The sequence below is a fragment of the Labrus bergylta genome, chromosome 9, assembly GCF_963930695.1.
Source record: "Labrus bergylta chromosome 9, fLabBer1.1, whole genome shotgun sequence".
NCBI classification, from domain to species: domain Eukaryota; kingdom Metazoa; phylum Chordata; class Actinopteri; order Labriformes; family Labridae; genus Labrus; species Labrus bergylta.
The window spans coordinates 29,753,074-29,776,718 of NC_089203.1; the positions used below are offsets into that span (position 1 = coordinate 29,753,074).

Here is a 23,645-nt window from a genome sequence, read left to right on the forward strand (position 1 = left end):
TCTCAGGAGGAAGCCTTCAACGTTTCTCGATTTTGTGCTCATTGTCAGAGAGAATGAAAACTGGTGAGAGCTCTCACTCTTACTCTGTTTCTGAGGACGACAATATGCCAAGACTTTCTGTGGCCCCATTCAGGTTTATTTTGGACCAAACTATAACTTGACATGTTCTTTCAGTTCCAAAAGCGGATTGGAGGCTTAGAGGACAAATGTTCACCAGGAGACAACACACGTATTGGTATTTAATGATATCTTCTGGGTACCTGTTCAGACATTTCTGTGGTTGACCTGCAGAGGACAGTTGTGTTTTTACTGTAAGAGGATCAGGGCCAGAGATGAGAAATAAATAATGAGATTTTGTTTTTCCTTTTCCATTGTGCACTTTGAGGAAATATTGAATTAAGTATATTTTTTATTAGAAAAAAAAGAATGCAAGAAAAACATACAGAAAAAAATACAAGTGCAAACAATGAAAGGCATCATACAAAATAAGCTTTCTAACACTAGTTACTTTAATCTACGTGTCTGAAAAAGGAGGGGGAACAAGTAAACATTTATTTAACCCCATTAATCATCTTATCTTTATGAAACCTGTTTATTATTCCTGTAAACATGCCTAACTATGAAGGCTACTAATCACAGTCCACTGGCAAATTATGCAATCCTTAATCTAAAAAAATAAATTCCTACATTTTATAATAATCTAAAAAAACAGTCATGTGGATTTTTATATATTGAGAATAAACGAATGTCAGGAATAAAGTTAAAACAGATTTTAAAATTATGTTGACAATTAAATTGAAATACATATTTACGTGAACAGCCAGGGCAGGCAAACGCTCGGGGCCCCAGGCCATTAGGGGCCCCCCCTGAGGGCTGACAGACTTTAACCTACAACAGTGGAGAGACACTTGAATGGCATAACTTTCACTAGCATTACATCATGGCACATTTTTTCTTTGACATGTAGCATTAGTTTACATAGCTAGCAGTGCAGAGTCAAACACGTGTGTGTGTGTGTGTGTGAGTGTGTGTGTGTGTGTGTGTGTGTGTGTGTGTGTGTGTGTGTGTGTGTGTGTGTGTGTGTGTGTGTGTTTCACTGGCTGTGACCGAGCTGAATATGCGTCCCTGGGAGTCAGAGTCACCGTTGGAGGGGCCCCTGTAAATTGTTTTGCCTTGAGCCTGAACAAACTCTACAACTGTCACTGAAATCATGAGAGAAAAAGAGTACGTCTTAATACCAACAAAAATTACCCCAAAATAAGAAAGAAACAAAAAGGTCACCAGACGAAGAGCACAGAAGTACCCTGAAATCCCAAAATGTAAACAGCTTATCATCTAACCACACAATATAGTTATCTTCTAACTTGTGAAAATGTTTACTTTAGGGGACTGCATGTACAAAAGAGCAAGGTAACAGACCTTTAAAAGCAGGCATCGCTGTATTTATTATATACTGACATTTCTTAGCCTTTCATTCCCTTTAAGTTTATATATTTAAGAGGATTTTATTTTTGCATTCGAGGAATCTTCTTCTACATACAACGTACAACTTGCAATAAAGATAATATTTAAAAACAATCCAAATACTAATTTTAGATTGGCATATCAGTGTAGTAAAATCTGCTGTCTGTGCCTTTGCCTGTACAGTCGCGCGTTTTTGCACATTTTTTTTTCACCTTCCGTAGTGAGTCATCTTCGTCAGCAGAGCAGCTTTGTTCGGCGCGGCGGTGCAGCGCTCATGCCCGCGGTGGAGGGTTCTGACTCCGGGAGGATGGACGGTGTGTCGCTGGGGTGAGTTGGTCTCAGCAGCGGTGGGGATTATTCTGTAAAGCTGTGATTCACGCCGCTTCTACATCTGTTGGCTTACATTTGACCACACAGACACACACACACACACACACACACACACACACACACACACACACACACACACACACACACACACACACACAGCTATCTCCTAGCAACACAAGCTAGCTCTGTTGTTAGCTTCTCGGTAAGTTAGCTAGCATCTTAAAAAAAAAAAGCTGAGGCAGTTTAACAAACTTCTTGTGGACTTAGAGACATTTCAGGGGGCTGTCATTAAGTCGGGGCTCATAAACAGACTGCTGAGTGTTGACTTGCCTCTTATGAGTTTATTTCCGTGGTTTGAATAATAATTTTATGACAGTTAACAGGCTTTAGCTTTAGTGTAATGATTGCTAACAGCTAGCCGGATTGACAACTTGCAGCCCAACAAACATCTTCTCAAAGTTGATTGTTTTTTATATTTGTGCAGGAAAGAAGATGATCTTTCTTAAATATATGAGGTTTAGTGTCTTGAAATATGAGTCATGTCTTTTCTTGTAAGTCTTTATTATGTTTGTTATTATGTTTAAAAGTCTGGTTATTGTGCAAATCATCAAATAAAATGAGTGACTGATGATTCATACACTCAAATCAAACATTACAATCAATCAGTTACAAAAGAGGTGGAGTCAGATCAGTTAGAGGTGACGTCACTTGTCCTCAGGTGAGAGCAGGTGATCACCTTCAGGTCAAAACTACAGATGCTTTTGTTTACATATGCACCAATACTTTTTTAAAATCCTAACTGATGTTGGTGTTGTGTGTAATGTTCCACAGGCTGTAATAAACCAGACATGGTATTTCTTTATTGAGAAAAATAATAAAATCAGCAGGAGATAAAACTTCAGGTTCATAAATTGATAATGTTTCATATTTAATGATAGAAGAGAAAATATAGTCATCCTCGATGACTTCATTATGATGCTCTGTCAGACTCTGAGATCTAGCTGCACAGTGACTGACCTTCACATCACCTCGTAGTGGAACGTGGTAAATTCATCCCATTTCTAAAAAGGGACTGAAGGTTGGGAGCAACAGAACATAGATATCAACAAGTAATTGTGTTTTTCTTATTGTTTGCTTCTTTAGTTTGAATGCTAAAATCTTCTGTAAATTGACATTTTAAAGCTGATATATTTTTTAAAGTCTTCCTGGGGGGTCATGACCCCGGACCCCCCTAGGAGGTTTGGATCCATGTCACCTTTTTCATCCCTGATGAGTTTGCACCCCTGAATATCCATCCATCCATTATCTATACCACTTGTCCCGTTTGGGGTCGTGGGGGGGTTGAAGACGATCCCAGCTGTCATTGAGCGGGAGGCGGGGTTACACTCTGGACTGTTCATCAGCCAATCACAGGGCTGACATATAGAGACAGACAACCAGACACACTCACATTCACACCTACAGACAATTATAGAGTCAGCAGTTAACCTAACGAGCATGTCTTTGGACTGTGGGAGGAAGACGGAGAACCAGGAGAGAACCCACACATGAACGAGGAGAACATGCAGACTTTTTCTTTCAGTAGTTGTGACGTCTGCTGTAGATTCATCATCAGCCTTACATTAACCTTAAAGTCCTCTCACACAGTTCACTATGCTTTCCTGATAGCACAAAACAGTGTGCGTTGTTTTTATTTAGCCTTGCTGCGTCCCCACCTTTCAAAACCTCGGGGCGCCCCACTTTGGGAATCAGTTTTGTGCTGAGCGCTATGAGCGAGGGTCCTTTTTGTTTAGGAGCCGGTTAGTATGTTTGTTGTGAAATGTTTGTTTAGCTCTCTGCTTCTGCTAGTGGTTTAGTTTGAAAGCTTGGATTTAGTAAACTAGGTGGTGACCCACGAGCCGGGTTATGACATCACTCTTACTTAATAAAAAAACGATTGGTAGTTCCATCTGTAGGTATAAACCATAAACCTGTACCTGTGTTAAAGACATCCTCATACTCTTCAGCAGCAGCATTACTCCATCACAACCAAAGCAGATTAGCATGAAGAACCTGGGATTATTAAAGGAGGGCGGGTCAGTCGTCAGTGGCGTCACACGAGGGTTCAAAAATAGCCATCACCTGCTGACAGAGAGGCGGGTGGTCACAGCCCCTCTGTGGAGACTCCCTGGATGTTTACTAAACAGTCCTATTTGTGTTACACCACAATAAAGACAACCTCATGGGTCATTTCATGTCGGGGTGATTGAGTCTGTAACTTCTTATAAATATGTCTGATGATTTACGCTGTCTCTGTTAAGCTTCATATTCAGCAGCTGGGTTTTTATTTTTCACTATTTCTTTTCTTTTGCTGCCACAAGAAAAAAAAACAACTTGTTACTGCTACACCTCTGGACCATTACGGTGATATTTTCTTTGCATGCATCTTCTGAGTGCCTTAAATCTTTAGATACTGGAGCATAGAGGTTCTTCAGAAGTCTCAGGACCCTGACTCGTCCTTGCACTCTGTATGATCGAGTCGGCTTGCCTGCATTATCTGCTTGTAGACTTAATCTTATCAATAAGACAATAACCTGCCTCCCTCATTCTTGTGTGTTTTTATTCATGTGTAAAGTGCTGGAAGCTTCAGTCTTCTCTCTGCGACCAAGTCACAGAACTTAAGTCTGGCTCGGACTTCAGGTTAATCGGGCCGATTCCTCATTCCCGACGATCAGGGGTGTGTTCCCACGACTTAGTCTTGCTATCTGTCCCCAAAGTATGTCTCCAAACGGGGTGAAAGGAGTTTCAAGTACGCTGCTGCTGAAGGTTTGAATCTCCTGCCGGAGGTTTTGTGTCACTTTTTGGTCATGTAGATTGAAAGCATTGGAGGAAGATGCGTCAGGTTGTAGATGCTAATCTGCTCTGAGGAAATGTTGTTCTAACTTTTATGTGTGTAACTTTTTAAACATGCAAAAGCGTCACTTTCCCATCCTTGTGTCATAACTTTAGAGAGGAACCAACAAGTAGCCGGTCTCACTGTAAAAGTCCTCTCCTGTCTCACCAGTCTGGTGGCCACACCGGCCTCGCCACGTCCAAACTGCAACACGGACTCGGAGGAGGACACGATGGATGGAGGGATGCTCACCTTCAACCAGACGCACATGAGGAAGGCTTTCCAGCTCATGAACGACCTGAGGAGGTGAGCTGCTGGACATTAACGTTACCGCTGCACAGAACCAACAGGTCCATGATGACCCAGTTAAAGAGATGTATGCTTTTCACAAAGAATAGGAAGGCAGTGTGTGAGTGCGAAGGCATGATGATTCTTTACAGAGCTGCTGCAGAACTGTAAAGAAGTGTGTGAGTGTGTGTGGGTGGGTTAAACGCTCTTACAGTGTGAGAAGACGTTAAAAGTTGTGATTTCTAAAAGTGTAATTCACCTCTCTGTTACCTCTCACACTTCAGTAAAAAGATGCTCTGTGACGTCCAGTTGGTGGCAGGGAGCGTTGAAGTGCCAGCTCACAGGGTGGTCCTGGCGTCCTGTAGCCCCTACTTTTGTGCCATGTTTACAGGTACACACACACACACACACACACACACACACACACACACACACACACACACACACACACACAGAGACGGTTGTTCACAGGGTCTTATACTGGACGTTTATTTACTTCTAGGTGATATGAGTGAGAGTAAGGCCCATCAGGTGGAGATCAGAGAGGTGGACGGACAGACGCTGAGGAAACTGGTGGACTACATCTACACAGCTGAGATCGAGGTCACAGAGGACAACGTCCAGGTGGGAGTGTGTTTGCACGTATGTGTGTGAATGAAGAGGGAGAGCGAGAAGGAGGGCGAGCGAGAAGGAGGGCGAGCGAGAAGGAGTGCGAGCGAGAAAGTGTTTTCCTGTTTTTACTGAATAAGAACACGTTGAATACTCATTGTAAAAGGGTTTTATGTTTTTTGACCTGCTCTCCCTTTCCTCAGTTTGAGGCTTCCGCTTTTTTAAAGTGCTCACAGCGGTGGTCACACGGTTATAAAACGTCCTTGTGCAGAAAAAAAATGATTTTCTTGGAGCTGCTGTTTTGACCTTTTTCTGTGCATAGTTCTTTTGTTTGAGCAAAAGTTAAAATAACAACATAACAAGCCACTTTTAAGAGCTTACAGGATTATAATAATTAACCGTCTGCTATCTTTCATTTCAAGGATTTGACTGTTGAACCAGCTCTCTTTTTTTTTTTTTTTACCGTGTCTTTCCTAGCCTGTTCGTTCAGACTACACACATTTAATAGAAATGCACCGACGAGGAAAATCAGGCAGATCCCGATACCGATGTTTTGAAATAACAATTCAGCCGATTGCTGATTCCGATGTTTGTTTCTTGACTTCTTTTGGTGTCAGACTCCCACAATGCAACACTTTCTGAAACTAGTCAGAGTTTGTAAACCAGCTGACTTCATCATCTGCCCAATGAAACACCTCGTCTCTGAATCAGTCGTTAAGCGTTCTAGATGTCAGCATTAAATAGATTTTGGCACAACAAATAAACAACAAGTAATCAATCGGAAGTCCCGTCACTTCTTTATTTTGATTGGCCAATTAGGTAGATGTGTCATTGATGAGCGCGGCTAAGTTCACAAAAGTGAGAGTGTTGTGAGCCTGCAACGAAGAACAGCGGATGACGTACAGTACGCTCGTACTTCGGACGCTGTGAGCTGAAAACGCTGCACTTCATTTGTTTTGTGTAGAAAATAGAAACTTCTGCTCGTGGAAACAGGCCCGAGACGCTTTAATCATGTTGATGTTTTCTTACAAGGAATTGTTCACTTGAAACAGAATCTCTTTGTTTGCGTATCAGACGATCCTGAACTGAACCTGCCTGAGGAGCTCAATGTTTATTAGCAGAAGGAAAGAGCTGGTGATGTTTCTGAGCCCTTCGCTGTGAAAGCACTTGATTGAGGACTTGTTTATCTCAGTGACATTAAAATCTTGGTCGCTGCACGGCTCTGGCGCAGGGGGGTTGAAAAAATGCAGTAGGATCAAGCTGCAGGCAGGAAACTTCCTCTGATTATTAGTGCAGGAAGTCTGCTTAGAGAGGGGCAGGAAATCCTCCCACTGTTAGCAGCGAGCCCCCCCTCTGATTGGCTCACTCTTGAATGTGTGTTTTGACTCTTTGCTGGTTTTCAGTAAAAGGTTTGTTTTACTCTTTCAGTTCTCGGAGCTGTGTGTTTTCTTTGTACAGTGTATGTGTTGTTTGTACGTATGTCAGGGTGTCATCCAGCTGCTGTCGACAGATGTGATGCTCCCTTTCAGAAGACTTAAGGTGTCAGGGCAGATGTGCACAAACAACACAGGAGGAGACAGTAACAACACACACGCAGCAGGATGACAGAGGAGTGTAGAGGCTGACCTAGTTAAGGAGTGATGCTGCACAGAGCATCTTTGTCGTTTAGCATCATGCTTCTGACTGTGCAGTGTCTGCATGTCTGCATGTCTGACAGTCATCAGTCTCTGCTGCAGTAACCCCTCAGCTCCAGAACGCAGAATGGGGTGGTGTCAGATGTGTGCGACGCTGGACATCAGATGAGCGTGCACAGACGTGTCTGGATGTCAGGACACAAACAGCAAGAAGTAGTAATGTCCTTCTTGTTATATTAGGTCGCTGTGCAATCAGGACGCCCTAGCTGGAGCTGAGGCGGGTTTTAAGCCTCTGCACAAACAGTTGCATCGCCCTCGCCTGTCAATCGGGTCACCCAACGCCTAACTATGCAGAACTCGTACAACTTATCAGACCAGAATCGTTTGTTGGACCAGGCTGTAAACATCTACTTTGCCATTTGGTGATAAGATACATTTTAATGTCCCTCTGGGGAAATTTGTGCATAAGAGGAGGACGGTAGGATTCCCAACATTTGACAGTGGAAACACCAACAAATGCGTAGCGTAACATACAGAACAGAACGAACCACTTGGTGGAAACGGGGCTAAAGTGCTGCAGACATTCAGCTGCCTCCACAGTCCTATGAAAAAATAAAAGCTGTACACACAATCCACACGTAAACAGAGAAGCACATACCACAGCTAAAAAAAACACTTATTGCACAAGATCTGCACAACGACATAAATAGAGAAAAGATAAGAAAATACGAGAACGCCATGACGCTGTTGCACAACCCAAACGACGTGGGTACAACAGAGTTAAACTATTCAAAATGCATTGAGGGACTCTGTATCAGAAGAGAGCCGGGTCAGACATTATGGATCTGTTCTTCTATTAGTCAGGTTCAAAGTGACTTGTGTGTGTGTGTGTGTGTGTGTGTGTGTGTGTGTGTGTGTGTGTGTGTGTGTGTGTGTGTGTGTGTGTGTGTGTGTGTGTGTGTGTGTGTGTGTGTGTGTGTGTGTGTGTGTGTGTGTGTGTGTGTGTGTGTGTGTCTCTGTGTGCGTGTGCGTGTGCGTGTCTGTGTGCGTGTGCGTGTGCGTGTGTCTGTGTCTGTGTCTGTGTGTGTCTGTCTCTGTGCGTGTGTGTGTGTGTGTGTGTGTGTGTGTCTGTGTGTGTCTGTCTCTGTGTGTGTGTGTGTGTGTGTGTGTGTGTGTGTGTGTGTGTCTGTGTGTGTGTGTGTGTGTGTGTGTGTGTGTCTGTGTCTGTGTGTGTGTGTGTGTGTGTGTGTGTGTGTGTGTGTGTGTGTGTGTGTGTGTGTGTGTGTGTCTGTGTGTGTGTGTGTGTCTGTGTGTGTCTGTCTCTGTGTGTGTGTGTGTGTCTGTGTGTGTGTGTGTGTGTGTGTGTCATCCCTGCAGGTTCTGCTGCCAGCAGCCAGTCTCCTCCAGCTGATGGATGTTCGGCAGGTTTGTTGTGAGTTCCTTCAGTCTCAGCTTCACCCCACCAACTGTCTGGGCATCAGAGCCTTCGCTGACCTGCACACATGCACGCAGCTTCTCAACCAAGCCCACGCATACGCCGGTAAGCTGCACAATGTTCCCGCCTCAAATCCTGACTCATCTTTGCTTATGTGTTTTAAGTACGTGTAGGTGCATGTGGTGTAGGCGCTGCTTATACAACACTGTTTGGTTTCACTGGTCTCTTTCAGGAAATGTTCTCAGATGTTGAAAAGGAAAGATTCCTGCCTGTGATCAGTGTGTGTGCTGTCTGTAACCCTGCATGTCTGTGTGTCTCTCAGAGCAGCATTTCACTGAAGTGGTGCAGGGCGAGGAGTTTCAGGGCCTGTCTCTGCAGCAGGTGTGCGGCCTCATCGCTAGCGACAAACTCACAGTTTCCACGGAACAGAAGGTCAGACTCCTCGATGTTCACAAACACACGTCAGCCCTTTTAATAAGTGCAGATTTCCTCCTTCATTTTGTATGAAAGTATTTGTGAGAATGATTTTATAATGATGAAAAACAGAGTTGATGAGTACCCGGAAAGGTATGAGTCTCTGGTTCTCGTTCTGTGACAGTTATATGGTTTGATTCCAAAATCTCTGACCTGAAAGAAAGATGTTGGTCTGTAGTAAAGTGAAATGGATTTCACTTCTACAACTTTGACTGTTTGTGCCTCTGTGTTTGTGCTCTGTTTTGTGACATGTTAATGGTTTGTGATGAGTTAGTTACATGTTTGTTTCTTGTCTGTTTGGTCTAAATAAACACTGCAGTTGAAGCCTTTAACAGACGTTCGGCCCCCCTCATGCTCACTGCGTCTGATTGTCAGAGGACGTATTCCAGAGGCTGTCAGCTGTTAGTCAGTCAGCAGGGAGCGTCTGCTGTGTGTCATCATGCTTTCAGAGCGGCGCAGGCTTCAAGGTGACTCCTGGCTCAGTCAGACAGACGCAGAGGGAGCCGTCATCTCGTCTGTTCAATGTCAAACTGGCCGCACGTGGATGCAACATCACGACCTGCTGAAATAGCTGCTGAAATGTATTAGTGGACGGATCAATGCTGAAGTAGGGATTCTAAAAAAACACACATTTTTGAGTTTTGAGTGTCATGCTGTGGCGTGTTTGAGGCAGTGAGGAAGTGAAGAGTGAGAAAACATCCTGTTTGTTCATCTCGGGGCCTTCACACATTAATCAAAGACTCCTACCTCCCATGGTCGATCTTCTAGTCCCTTAAGGATAAAGGGACACATAAAACTTTCTTTGGATTGAAAGAGGAGAGAAATCTAGATATCAAGAAGCACAAAGGTTTTAAGAGGGAAGAAGCTGCAGAGTTCAGTGAGTGAAAAATGAATGGTATAAAAACATGTTGTCCATACAGAAATTAAAAACTGTTGTGCATCATTAAAAAGCTCAGATTTGTAGTTTGCATTGCATTACTTCCTTAGTGTATCAAACCTTACATACCTATGTGTTGTTGGAGGTTAAAAGTTAGCTGACTCAGCGTCCTGATATCTGTGACGTTAGGTTCAGGTTTGAGACTGGAGTGAATGATTTCTGTTCCACCTTAATGCTCCTAACACAGTGTGCTCAGGATCTGTAAATTCAGCAGAGGTGAAAGAGTTTTGAAGGTGAAGACAGCAATATTCTTCTTCTTTATTTTGAATCTGGCTGCAGTGTGTTGCTCTTGTTTTGTCAGCCTGTCTGCTCATGTGGCCTCTGTGAGTCTGAGGAAGTAGCTCATAAAGTCCGTTGGTCTGTTTGGAAATCGTTCAGTTGGAAACCTGAGTCAGCAGAAAGTGTCGGGAGCCTTCAGGTAACAGCCCCCTTTTCTCTGTGTGCCCCTCCCTGATGTCCCTTTGTGCACAGCGGGGGGGGGGGCTCCACAGGCCCAGAGGAGGCGATTTAGAGTGACCACGTCTGTAAATTAGAGGAATTAGATTTTGGATTGCAAAACATGCAGAACAAAGGTCGGCCTTCTCTGTTGCACCGACATCCTGCTGTGAGCAATCGAAAACATTTCATTTAAAGAACAGAGTTTTGAAGTTTAAACGATGTGATTCACACTATCAAGGCGTCAAATCATCGGGTGTGAGATTCTTACTTTAAAATGCATTTCTTTCTAAACAGTCTTGGCCTTGCATTCCTAATAAACAACACTTTTCAAACACACATACATGAAGAGTAGAAGGGAACTCTAGCGCTTCAGCCACTCCACACGTGGAGGTCGGTGCTCTCAGAGAACTTTAGACATATAAAAAATAATTCAGTGGACTCCTTCTTCAAGACAGAAACCAAAGAAAAAAAAAATACTGGAGTACAAATATCTCGTACATTTAACCAGTTTCCACATCTGCACTCCTGAAAATATCTAGATCATTTCAGGAGGACATCCTGGAGAACAGGAAACATAATGCAGCAGGTCCATTAGAGCACGGAGGTCGTAGAGGTCGCTTGGTCGTGCTCCCACTGACTCCAGGTGAATTCTCCTGATTATATCCTGCTGTGTTCTCACATCAGCTCACTCTGACTTTCTGCAGAATAAATACGAGGAGGCTGGAGGAGAAACTCCGGGTGAAGTCAGAGTGAAAATGTGTCTGTTTGCGTTCACACATGTGGCTCCTCCTGGAAATATCAGGAGTTTTATGAAGACCTATATGAATACCTTTGTGCACTCTTTTCCTCTCACAGCAGCTCACTTAGTGGTGAGGTTGATGTAGCTCACCTTACAGGTACAAACGTTTGTGGTCATCTTCACCCTCACTGCTGTCTGACTCTTCTCTCCTCTCTCTCTCTCTCTCTCTCTCTCTCTCTCTCTCTCTCTCTCTCTCTCTCTCAGGTGTTCGAGGCCATGATAGCCTGGATCAAGCACGATAAGCCGGCTCGCCTGGAGCACATGCCCAAACTGATGGAGCATGTCAGACTTCCTCTGCTGTCCAGGGATTACCTGGTGCAGGTATGAGACATGTTCTGTTCCCTTCACTGAGACACTCACTGATTTCAAATCATTTTCTTTGGCTGATTCCAATTTTACTTTTTCCCTTCCCTTTAAAAATGCAACAGCGTAAAGAACATTTCAAAATAAAAAAATACACTCTGTAGTGGAGTGGAGTTTTGTCATAACTCAGCTCCACTGTCATCACGTCTTCGTACAGTCATATTGAATCTGCGATGGTGTCTCAGTCTGTGAATAAACATCGTGTTTTGGCGTTGCTGAAGCTCGGCACAGCAGGAGCTCCACACACACCCAGTGCTGTGATCCCCCCCGCTGTGACGCCTCAAAATATTGTTTCATCCTCAGTCTGAATGTGGGAGTCGTCTTGTTCCCTGGCTGCGTTTAAACTCGGCTGGTCAGTGATGATCTGCTAAATCCGTCCGACATGTTTTCCTGGTTTCAGATAGTCGAGGAGGAGGCTTTGATTAAGAACAACAACACCTGTAAAGATTTCCTCATCGAAGCAATGAAGTATCACCTGCTGCCAGCCGACCAGCGGCACCTCATCAAGACGGACAGGACCCGACCAAGAACGCCGATCAGCATCCCAAAAGTACACACACACACACACACACACACACACACACACACACACACACACACACACACACACGCACACGAGCTGTTTTCACATACGCACTCATGACAACACCTCGGCACGTCCAGTAGGAGGAAAGATCACAACAAACTCACTTTTCCTGAGTCTTAGTTTGAACACCTGTCAGGACATCAGCAAGAGAGCTTCAGTTTGAAAAGACATTTCCAGCAGCTGAAGGAGCTTTAACCGTTGAACTGAACTGTGCATGTGAACGTTCTGAGTGGCTGTGTGCTTGTTCAGGTGATGATCGTCGTGGGCGGTCAGGCTCCTAAGGCGATCCGCAGCGTGGAGTGTTACGACTTTCAGGAGGACCGATGGTACCAAGTTGCTGATCTGCCTTCAAGACGCTGCAGGGCCGGTCAGTCTGTCACTCTACCTGTTCTGTTTGTAACATGAGCCTGCTGTGGAGTTTAACAAAGCGACTAGCTGGATGTCCAGCAGTGTTGGACAGAAACTCTTAACTGGTTTGAAGGATTTCTAATGTTTTGATTAGACTCTCTTCGTGTGTCCAGGTGTGGTTTCCATGGCCGGCTGCGTGTACGCTGTCGGGGGCTTCAACAGTTCACTGCGTGAGCGGACGGTGGACGTGTACGACGGAGGGAGGGACCAGTGGAGCGCGGTGGCGAGCATGCAGGAAAGACGGAGTACTCTGGGAGCGGCGGTGTTGACAGATTTACTGTACGCCGTGGGAGGCTTTAACGGAAGTATAGGTACGTTCACACCTGCACGACTGAAATCCTCCCCATGCCGTTGTTCACACATGCACCTCACAGCCGGAGACATTGATCTCTGTCGTCTCTCTTCAGGTCTGTCGACGGTGGAGGTCTACAACTCCAAATCCAACGAGTGGATCTATGTCGCCTCCATGAACACGAGGCGCAGCAGCGTGGGAGTCGGGGTGGTGGAGGGTGAGGATGAAGTGTTTGTGTGTGACCAGGGGCTCCTTAAACGCTGTTTAAATGAACAACTGACTGTGTGTGTGTGTGTGTGTGTGCGTGTGCGTGTGTGCGCGTGTCTGTGTGTGCGTGTCTGTGTGTGCGTGTCTGTGTGTGTGTGTGTTTCTCTGCAGGTAAGTTGTACGCAGTCGGAGGTTATGATGGAGCGTCTCGTCAGTGTCTCAGTACGGTGGAAGAGTACGACCCGGTCGCTGATCAGTGGTGCTATGTAGCTGACATGAGCACACGGCGCAGCGGGGCAGGTACACACACACAGACACACAGACACACACACACACACACACACACACACACACACACACACACACACACACACACACACACACACACACACACACACACACACACACTATAAGAACACAGGTCATTAAGGCATTTTCTCCCCATTCCTCTGCAATGACCGTTTCATTTTCAAAGTTGTCCGTCTGTCCTGTAGTCTGAGCGGGTCTCAGCGACGTGCACGCCGTGTGTTGCTGTAACTGCACGGCGCGTGTTGCTGTAACTGCACGGCGCGTGTTGCTGTAACTGCACGGCGCGTGTTGCTGTAACTGCACGGCGCGTGTTGCTGTAACTGCACGCCGTGTGTTGCTGTAACCGCACGGCGGGTGTTGCTGTAACCGCACGGCGCGTGTTGCTGTAACCGCACGGCGCGTGTTGCTGTAACTGCACGCCGTGTGTTGCTGTAACTGCACGGCGCGTGTTGCTGTAACTGCACGGCGCGTGTTGCTGTAACTGCACGCCGTGTGTTGCTGTAACTGCACGGCGCGTGTTGCTGTAACTGCACGGCGCGTGTTGCTGTAACTGCACGGCGCGTGTTGCTGTAACTGCACGGCGCGTGTTGCTGTAACTGCACGGCGCGTGTTGCTGTAACCGCACGCCGTGTGTTGCTGTAACCGCACGGCGTGTGTTGCTGTAACCGCACGGCGTGTGTTGCTGTAACCGCACGGCGTGTGTTGCTGTAACCGCACGGCGTGTGTTGCTGTAACTGCACGGCGTCGTCTCGTGGCCGTCTTGTAACCAATCCAAACATTTCTGTTAACATACGACTCCAGCTGAGGAGCTTCATCGCTCATAGAGAACATGTCAAGAACTAATTCCTGAAAAGACTTTCAAGCTGATTTAACACCATCAATACGAGCTCTCTGCCACTCGCAGTGCAGTAGCTCCGCCCCCCTGTGACGTCACACGCACACCTTCTATGGAGTTAATATGATGTGTGTTTGAATATGTGTATGTGTTTGTGTGACCCCAGTTCACTTGATCAGCTGTGTTCTGGAAAAGGTGTGATACCACAGGTAATGGTTCAGGTCTGAGCGTTCATCAACTGTTTCCCGTGGAGAAACAGCACCACCTAGTGGACTCTGTCTGTAACTGTACGAGCAAAAAACCCTGAAGAGACTTATCATCTCATGTTTAAATATCGTCACACTGACTCCTCTGAGCGTGCTCCTGTTTCTAATCCGTCCAGGTGTAGGTGTGCTGGGAGGTCAGCTGTATGCAGCAGGAGGTCACGACGGCCCTCTGGTGAGGAAGAGTGTGGAGGTGTACGAGCCACAGATCAACAGCTGGAGGCCGGTCTGTGACATGAACATGTGCCGGAGAAACGCAGGTGAGACGACGACCACGCTGCACACGCAATGAATCAACCGATTTTGCACTTTGCCGTTGAACTTTCAAAAATAAAATAGCGAGGGAGAGGAGGTCAAAAGGTTTTTAATTCTGTGATTTTGAACACGTTCGGTTATGTAGTTAGCTTCTGTTACTATGGCAACAGAGATGTTATGTCGCTCTCAGGTGCCGCCTACGTGTTTAAAACGTTTCTGTCCTCTAGGTGTGTGTGCCATTAACGGGCTGCTGTACGTGATCGGAGGAGACGACGGCTCGTGTAACCTTTCCTCCGTGGAGTTTTACAACCCGGCCACGGACAAGTGGAGCCTCATTCCCACAAACATGAGCAACGGACGCAGCTATGCCGGTGAGTGTGACCTGACCAGCAGACGACTCCGCGTCCACGTCCACGCCTTTCAGATCGGACGCGGCCGTGTTGGGCGCAGCGCTCCGTGACGACACCTCGCCGTGTCCAATAGGAGAGATGATCAGATCATTTAGTCTCCTCCTCCTCCTCCAGCAGAACAACGATCAGAGCTTCTTCTTGTTAGTGGACAGAAATAAACATACTGCGCTGTTTTCCCCGACTGTTGTTTCGGTTACCTAGCAACCAGCGCTGTTGCTTTGTGTGTGTGCGCTCCCCTTCTGCTCTGCGTCCTTCCAGCACGGCGAGCGCAGCGCACACAGCGTTCCATCTGAAAGGCCGTTAAACGACGGGTGCAGACTTTATGACTTCGGGCCGTCCCAGATGAAAGACGATCGGTCGTGGTTACGTCTGCGCTCGTGGCTCCAAAGCGGCGGTCCTACGTCGCTCTGCGAGAGACGATCAAAGATGAGCTCACGGTCTTGAGTTTAAAGAAAGCCAAATATCTGACCGTGTCCGAAATAAACGACGATCGTCTCGCAATGTGAACGCTTCTACGATCTACGTCAACTCACCGACCAATAGAAACGCAGCATGAAACGTAGATTAATCAGCGCGACCACACAGACGCCAGAGCTGTCAAAGCGTACGCTAACAACTCCCAAGTTGGCCTCTTTTTCCTCGCTACGACCGTGTCAACGTCTTTCTATTCCTCCTCTTTTCTTTTCTTTTTTCTATGCACTTGAACGCCACTATGGCAAGAGCTCGCTTTCTGCTGACCGCCATGGCGACCGCTGCTCCATCAGGACGTTTTCAAATGATATCTGTTCATTCTCTCACTCCTGCAGGAGTCGCCGTGATCGACAAACCGTTATGACCAGAAGTCCCTCGCAGCGGAGGAGGAGGAGGAGGAGGAGGAGGAGGAGGAGGAGCGGCGCCCGAGAACAGGACGACCTTCACCCTTTGATGTCATAATCACGGCGGCATCAGGAGACGTTTTGGACACTGACTGGTTCTCCAATGAGATCGTGACTTTTAAGGACATGGCTGCTCTGATAAAGATCTGCATCCACGGAGGATGGCGAGCCGGGCGTGTAAGAGACTCGTCTTGGTTCTTAACGCCAAGTTCATACCGAGAGGCTGTATCAGCTGACTCGCACAGACTGGGAAAGAAAATGGGGCCAAATGGACTTTTAGACTTTGTGGTCGTGGCTTCACCTGGAAACCCGCACACATCATGCAACCTTTTCCCCCGGTTGTTTTCTGCGTGGGGGGTTTCGGTGGCCTCGACCTTAAGAGCTGCAAGATATGTAAAAAAAAACAAAACAAAAAAAAACGTCTTTATATGCAAATCAGATATTTAATATTTTTGAGATGTTTTTAAAGATGTAGAGAACCACTGTGTGGCGTCACGCTCAGGCCCGACGATCCGATCGGACGCAGTCTGACTTGATTCTGTTGTGGACACACTACTGATGCACTGACTGACGGCGAGGAGGGCGGCGGGGAGACGTCTGCCCGTCTTCTCTGACTGACCAATCACTGACCTGCTGAAACATGAAGGCCAATAACGCCATCCAAAATTGTACAAAAAAAAAAAAAAGTGCCAGTTTTCTGATGAGCACGCTGCTGGAGTCGAGATGTGTTTTAACCTCTATATGGCGGTTTTGTCAGGTGGTTTTCTAAAGGGGGGGGGCAGCAGGGGGGGCGGGTCCACATGCTCTGTAGAAATACAATAACAAGATAATAATGCGAGAGGCCGTCGAATAATTTCACATCTTTTAAAAACAAAATGTTTCATTTTCTCAGCTTAGCGTTTCGACTCATTCGGACCACAGTGGGTGTTTTTTTGTTTTTTCAGGTGTAATTATTAAGTTGACTGACGGGGTGCCACAGCTTCACCTTATGATGATGTCATCAGACGACCTCTCAATGTTTTGTTATTTTTCTGCCTCATCCAGAAATCACGGAGTAACTTGAAGCTTTCAGCTGTAATAACAAAAAGTTACATAAAAACAAATCTTAACCACCACGCTGTTGTTTGTTTGTTTGTTTGTTTGTTTTTGGTCGAATACGGGAGTATTATTTTGGCTTGCTAACAAAACGTTGTCTTGTTAACAGTTTAAAGTTTCATTCGACTCAAGAAGAAGAAGCAGAACCGAGGTGGCGAGCTTGTGAATGTTTGTCACTGATTGTATTTTTCTCGTTCATGAAGAAAAGAAAAAAAAAGCCTTCACAAAGTAAGAAAACATTTAAAGGTAATATCCACTCTGCTGCAGGCGCCGAACGACTCAGAATGATGAGTGACTTAAAAACACACCATGAGGTGATTTCACTTCCTGAATGACGATTTAAAAAAACAGGAACGTTTTCAGAGTCCGTCAACTTCCTGTTCCACAAATCTTATTTTGATTTCTCAGCGGCGCCGACATGAACAAAACTGTGTGTGAGTGAGCGTGTGTGAGCGTGTGTGTGTGTGTGTGTGTGTGTGTGTGTGTGTGTGAGAGAGAGAGAGAGAGACAATGTTTGTGACGGTGTGTGTGTGTGAGACGATGTTTAAGACGATGTGTGTGTGTAACGTGTGTGAGACTGTGTGTGTGTGTGAGAGACGATGTTTGTGAGACTGTGTGTGTGTGTGTAACGTGTGTGTGTGTGTGATGATGTTGATGTGTGTGTGTGAGGCTGTGTGTGTGTGATGATGTTGATGTGTGTGTGTGAGGCTGTGTGTGTGATGATGTTGATGTGTGTGTGTGTGATGATGTTGATGTGTGTGTGTGAGGCTGTGTGTGTGATAATGTTGATGTGTGTGTGTGTGTGTGTGTGAGGCTGAAAACACTTTAAATATGGACACTCCTCTGATTCTGTCAAACCTCCAGGCAAACTTTTATTATTGCTGCTTCTTCATGGCACAAACAACAGAAAACAACAGGTCATGTTTTTCATACATGTTCTCGTTATGCCATGCAAGCTCACTACAGTACTGCTGCGAGATTAGCTTATTATATCAACACAGAGCGAGGGGACCAATCAGAGCAGGGCGGTGTTCCATTAGCCACACACAGTGCACGACTAACTTCTACAGCTGGTTTTACAGTTTGTGAGTAGATACAAAAACGCTTATTATCATTGTCATGAACACACAAAGAATGGTTATGATAGTAAGAGCAATATTTAGAATTATTAGAATAAAAAAAACACATTCTCAGGGCAGCACAAACAGAACGAACCAACGGGGGCCAAACGTGATGTTTGAAATAATTTAAACATTTCTGACATTCATTCCTTCGGGTGTTTCTTCTTCTCTTTTTTTTTCTTTGTTATGTACAGTATATATTTATATTTGTATAGAAGTAGTGCTTCATCTTTAGAAATACAAATGAAAGAACACAAAAAGGGCTGCATTCAGGGAATGCTGTGCAAATAACTCCGCTTTTCTTTTTAGACATCAAACCTCCAAAGATTTCCCCGACAAACGAACCCTCCCCCTCATGTTCTTCACGAGCGTCCACAAAACACAAAATCTCATTCAGAATTCTTCACAGCCGACGCCAGCACGCACCACCACCGCCGCCGCCGCCGCCGCCGCCTCCGTCTTTATGGCCTTAGAGCGACTCGACGAGCCGCAGGCGTTCTGATAATAGAACGTTTTTTAGAAGATTTAAAAACCCCACCCGCTAACGAGGGAAACTACTCGCCCCCGTTTTTGAATCATCTCGACGACATGACCTCCAGAAGAAGAAACACTGACCAGGACTGACTCAGAGCCCGCCCTCATTTAACCCGCCAGCAGGAAATGACACGCTGCGGGGACGTTTCTCATGCTAGCTGTTCATACGTAGCCTTCTTAGCTAATCAGACGCACCACTTTGAGGTGGGGGCGGCGGGGGGGGAAATGTCAGATGAAGCTTCTTCTTCTGTGGTTAAAATCAGTGCTGGCAGTGTTGGCACGACACAGCCTTTAAAGCTACAATCAAACTCCGACCATGGAGACCTTCAGAGACCTGATCAGACCGCTGCACAGCAACGTCTGAGAGAAAGACCCGAACCCCCACAATTCCTTTTTCTTTTTTTCGCTTTCAGAGAAGCAGCAGAAGCAAAGTCGACCAGATACTGGCTCTCCTCTCCTCGGCGACTATCACACCTTTTTAAAAAATCCCTCAGAATCTGAAACACCTCAATGCAGCGAACGGAACAAATGAAGAGACGAGTAAAAAAGAAAACCAAAAACACAAAAGAAGAGAGAGCAAACAAATCCATCAACGTTAGAAACTCTCCTCATCTGAGAACAACTGTTTCCCATGAGCACCTTCAGTGTAACGCTGAGTCAGCAGCTCGTTCCTTCAAAATAAAAGACAGACTTCTCCTTCAAAATAAAAGACAGACTTCTCCTAAAGTGAAGCTGCTCCATTGTCCCTTCTGGGCCTCCGTACATGTGTGGTGGTGACTGTGTCTGCAGAGACTCTGTCCTCTCACTGGATTCTACTGTTCTGATTTGTGACGGTTGACTCGGGACGTTTCTGGGCGGAGCTGGTGTGTTTCCTCCAGCCAATGAGAGCGCAGCAGGTGAGTTTAGGAGTGGATACTATTCAGTGATTGGATGAGATTGAAGTGTAGGTACAAGCAGTAAATGTACACACTACGTCCTGCAGGGGGCGTGTGTTGAGCCCAGCAGGAGGAGGGGCTTAGTTTGAATGTTGTGTTTACAAACTTTTCTACTGACTCCGCCTCTCAGAAATATCACACGTATGCATTTAAAACGGTTTGCTTTAGGAGACTGGAGGGCAGCGTTTCTGCAAAGGCTCATGGGAAACAGTTTAACATTTGATGATCTACGACAACCTGGTGATGAAGGAGAGGATGAACAGCAGACTCTCAAACAGCTCCGAGGTCAAAGTGGAACAGATTCTTTTTCATCACGGTGACCATCTCTCCAACGTGTGTGTGTGTGTGTGTGTGTGTGTGTGTGTGTGTGTGTGTGTGTGTGTGTGTGTGTGTGTGTGTGTGTGTGTGTGTGTGTGTGTGTGTGTGTGTGTGTGTGTGTGTGTGTGTGTGTGTGTGTGTGTGTACACCTGAACAATAACCACATGAACTTGTTTTTGAAAAAAGGTGAATGAGTTTTTAAAATCAGTCAGAAGGTGAAAACATCCGGGACGAGTCGCCTCGCACCGAAGACGTCACTTTAAGAAATGTCGACTCCCTTGAGTGAGGCGGACGTGGACGCCAAACTAAAAGAAAAAGAAAAGTCTTGAAGAGTGTCTGAAATGCCAGTCCTCGAGCTGTCCAATGAAATTCCTCAGAGTGAAAGAAAAAATAAAAACAGAACAACAACAAAAGAAAAGTTTCTGAAAGTTTGGTCGTTTTCTTCTCAGAAGTCGACGAGTCGTGAGCGGAGCGTCCGACCACGACGGCGGCGGCGATGAACACAAACACAGTTCAGGTGAAGACGATGATTCCTTTTCTTCTTCATGTGTTTTCTTTTTTAAATGAAGTCAGACGAGGCAGCGGTGAGCAGCTGTGGCAGACAGGCGTGATTCTAGAAGGTGAACTGGTGTTGGTGCTGCATTCATGACACGGGGAAAAAGTTGTAAAAATGCACGTCTAACGCTTATCACTTTTTAAAGAGCGGCCCGATCCGTCCAAAAGCAGCTCAAACATTTCTTTGACATGTCTGATCACATAATTTGTCAAATTAGAGCGATGATTAAAATCAAAGGTCGTCTGTACTTGATGTCGTGAGACGACGACGTAGAGCTGTTTGTTTTTTTACTGACTCACTCGTTGCTTCGTCTTCTCCTGGTCAGAAAGAACGTCTGAGTCATGAATCAAAGTCAAACTGCAGGTCGAGGTCAAAGACTGTTTCCTCCCCGACATGAATGCAGCACGTGTTGAAGTCCGAGTGGGCGTCCTCCGCTCGTCTTGATGAGACGTCGAGGGATGCTGAGCGCCCCGTGGTTTGTGATGTGACGTCTGACGGACTGAAGAGGGCGGGTCCTCGCGGCAGTGACGGTCGGTCTCTGAGGGGGGGGAGGGGGGGGGGGGGGGGTCTAGATGGATTTGGAGGAATCCTGTTTGCTGATCAGAACCTCCAGGAGGCGGAGTTTGGCCTTGATCCTCTTGTACTCTCTGTACTCCTCCAGCTTCGGGACCCGGTCCTCCTTCTGGACATTCCTGCAGCAGAGAGCGGGACGGAGGAGAAGACATTTAGTATTTAAGGAGACAAACGGGCACGAAGGCTGATCCCGGGGTCAAACGTCTAAACACGCCATCGTGAGCACGACATGAAAATGATGATTATCAACCAAAACAAAAGGCTGAATGATAATCTCAGATAATGAAATGTTATTTCTCTAATTTGACGGATTCAAATCAGAGTTTGCTTTAAGTGCTAACATGATGAAGGTATCTGCATGTTCTGTGTGTACAGAGAGTTTGGTGTCGTCTCCCCCTTACCTTCCGTTTCGCTGGTAAAAATCTTCCTCAAACTCTCGGATGGTCTTCCTCAGCTTCTTCTTCTCTGCTCTGGCCTTCCACAGCTGTTCCAGCAGCTCTGGCCTGAAGCGTGACGGGGGACAGGACGGTTAAAACACACGGAAATGACATTAAAGTTTGGTTCATACTAAACTGCAACTTCAAAAATAAATACAAAATAAATGCTGGAAAGTGTAGTTCATGAAGTGGCCACTGGAGGCAGCCAGTTTGTGTGTGTGTGTGTGTGTGTGTGTGTTCGTACATGGACGAGGCGTTGGAGCTGGACAGCCGCAGGTCCAGTGCCAGCCTCCCGGACCCCTCCTCCATCTTGGCTCTGTCTGATTGGTTCTGGCTCCTCATCGATCCGTCAGTCGGGGTCACGATGTCGACGGCCATGATGACCTCGGAGCTCTGCATCTCCCCGCCGCTGCTCTCTCCCTCCTCTTCTTCCTCCTCCTCCTCGTCTTCCTCCTCCTCCCTCTCCTCCTTCCTCTCCTGTTGGTCTCCTCCTCCTCCTCCTCCTCCTCCTCCTCCTCCTTCTTTTTCTTTCCCCTCGTCCTCGTCCTCCTCTTTGATCTCCTCCCAGAAGTGAGCGGTTTCACCTTCAATGATTGGCTGGAGGGTCTGACTCCGCCTTTTACTGGAGGGCGACACCTGGAGGGGGGGAGAGAGAGGGGAGGTTAATGTGTGTGTGTGTGTGTGTCTCTGTGTGTGTGTGTGTGTGTGTGTCTCTGTGTGTGTGTGTCTCTGTGTGTGTGTGTGTGTGTGTGTGTGTGTGTGTGTGTGTGTGTGTGTGTGTCTCTGTGTGTGTGTGTGTGTGTGTGTGTGTGTGTGTGTGTGTGTGTGTGTGTGTGTCTCTGTGTGTGTGTGTGTGTGTGTGTGTGTGTGTGTGTGTGTGTCTCTGTGTGTGTGTGTGTGTGTGTGTGTGTCTCTGTGTGTGTGTGTGTGTGTGTGTGTGTGTGTGTGTGTGTGTCTCTGTGTGTGTGTGGTCTCTGTGTGTGTGTGTCTCTGTGTGTGTGTGTGTGTGTGTCTCTGTGTGTGTGTGTGTGTGTCTCTGTGTGTGTGTGTGTGTGTGTGTGTCTCTGTGTGTGTGTGTGTGTCTCTGTGTGTGTGTGTGTGTGTGTGTGTGTGTGTGTGTGTGTGTGTGTGTGTGTGTGTGTGTCTCTGTGTCTCTGTGTGTGTGTGTGTGTGTGTGTGTGTGTGTGTGTGTGTGTCTCTGTGTCTCTGTGTGTGTGTGTGTGTGTGTGTGTGTGTGTGTGTGTGTCTCTGTGTGTGTGTGTACTTACTGTGAGAGGTGTGATACTAACTCTAGTGAGCATCTGTTTAACTAATCTGTAGCGATCATAAAGAGGCTTCACCACCAGACGCTCCTCTCTGGTCACCTGACAGACACAAAGGTAAACACAGTGGAAAGTTTAAAATCACTCAACACATGTCGACGTGAGGCCGCCTTCAAAACAGAGAAACAGAGACTCCCTCCAAAGTGTTGATCGAAAACGACCTCCCAAACACGGACGGCGTTGCTGCACAGAAGCGTCTGTAGCAGAGAGACATCAAATGAAGCCCCGCCTTTAACTGCTCATCATCGCTTTGCACTTCAGTTCATAGTAGGTAGGAGCATGCTAGCGTCTCATCCAGTCTTAAAGGTATATACACTCAAATGTTGCATCTAGGGGGCGCCAGTGGCCTTGTGATTAGTTTGCACGTTCGATGTATAGAGGCTGAATTCCTCAAAGCGGGCGCCCTGGGTTTGAATCTGACCCGAGGCTCCTTTCCTGCATGTCACTCCCCAGCTCTATCCACTGTCCTGTCTCTCCAATAAGGGCCCAAAAAGTCAAAAAAATAAGGGGTTAAAAAAATGTAAAAATGTAATGTTTAGGATGTAGGGACTCACCGGTCGACCATGCAGACCCTCATAGTGCAGCAGGTTCTTCTGTAGGACTGTTTTCTCACAGGATAGCTGCTCCTTGGTCATCTTCTGCAGAGACAGATTGAGTTGATAAAGTCGCCG

At 46.3% G+C, this 23,645-nt stretch overlaps 2 protein-coding genes across 3 annotated transcripts in view; one reads left to right on the forward strand and one right to left on the reverse strand.

Annotated features, from left to right (window-relative positions):
- Positions 1–1,670: 1,670 nt before the first annotated feature.
- Positions 1,671–17,198, forward strand: klhl3 (kelch-like family member 3). Of its 2 annotated transcripts, XM_020655744.3 has the most exons (15): positions 1,672–1,791; positions 4,838–4,972; positions 5,239–5,345; positions 5,457–5,578; positions 8,575–8,737; positions 8,955–9,064; positions 11,485–11,601; positions 12,044–12,193; positions 12,479–12,596; positions 12,751–12,948; positions 13,045–13,146; positions 13,308–13,436; positions 14,663–14,803; positions 15,026–15,169; positions 16,015–17,198. In XM_020655744.3, the coding sequence occupies exons 1-15, from the start codon at positions 1,739–1,741 to the stop codon at positions 16,041–16,043; spliced, it is 1,818 nt and encodes a 605-aa protein (XP_020511400.2). In that variant the 5' UTR covers positions 1,672–1,738; the 3' UTR covers positions 16,044–17,198. The 2 variants fall into 2 exon arrangements, with proteins under 2 accessions (XP_065814889.1, XP_020511400.2); XM_065958817.1 differs by lacking the exons at positions 14,663–14,803; positions 15,026–15,169; positions 16,015–17,198 and adding an exon at positions 14,447–14,648 and having other exon boundaries at positions 1,671–1,791.
- An 827-nt stretch (positions 17,199–18,025) lies between these two features.
- The window catches only part of fam13b (family with sequence similarity 13 member B), a 64,530-nt gene continuing 58,910 nt past the window's right edge, over positions 18,026–23,645 (reverse strand). Inside the window, 5 exon segments of the mRNA XM_065958820.1 lie at positions 18,026–21,334; positions 21,617–21,718; positions 21,897–22,288; positions 22,921–23,016; positions 23,529–23,612. Coding sequence (XP_065814892.1) covers positions 21,211–21,334; positions 21,617–21,718; positions 21,897–22,288; positions 22,921–23,016; positions 23,529–23,612 — 798 coding nt within the window. The 3' untranslated portion in view covers positions 18,026–21,210.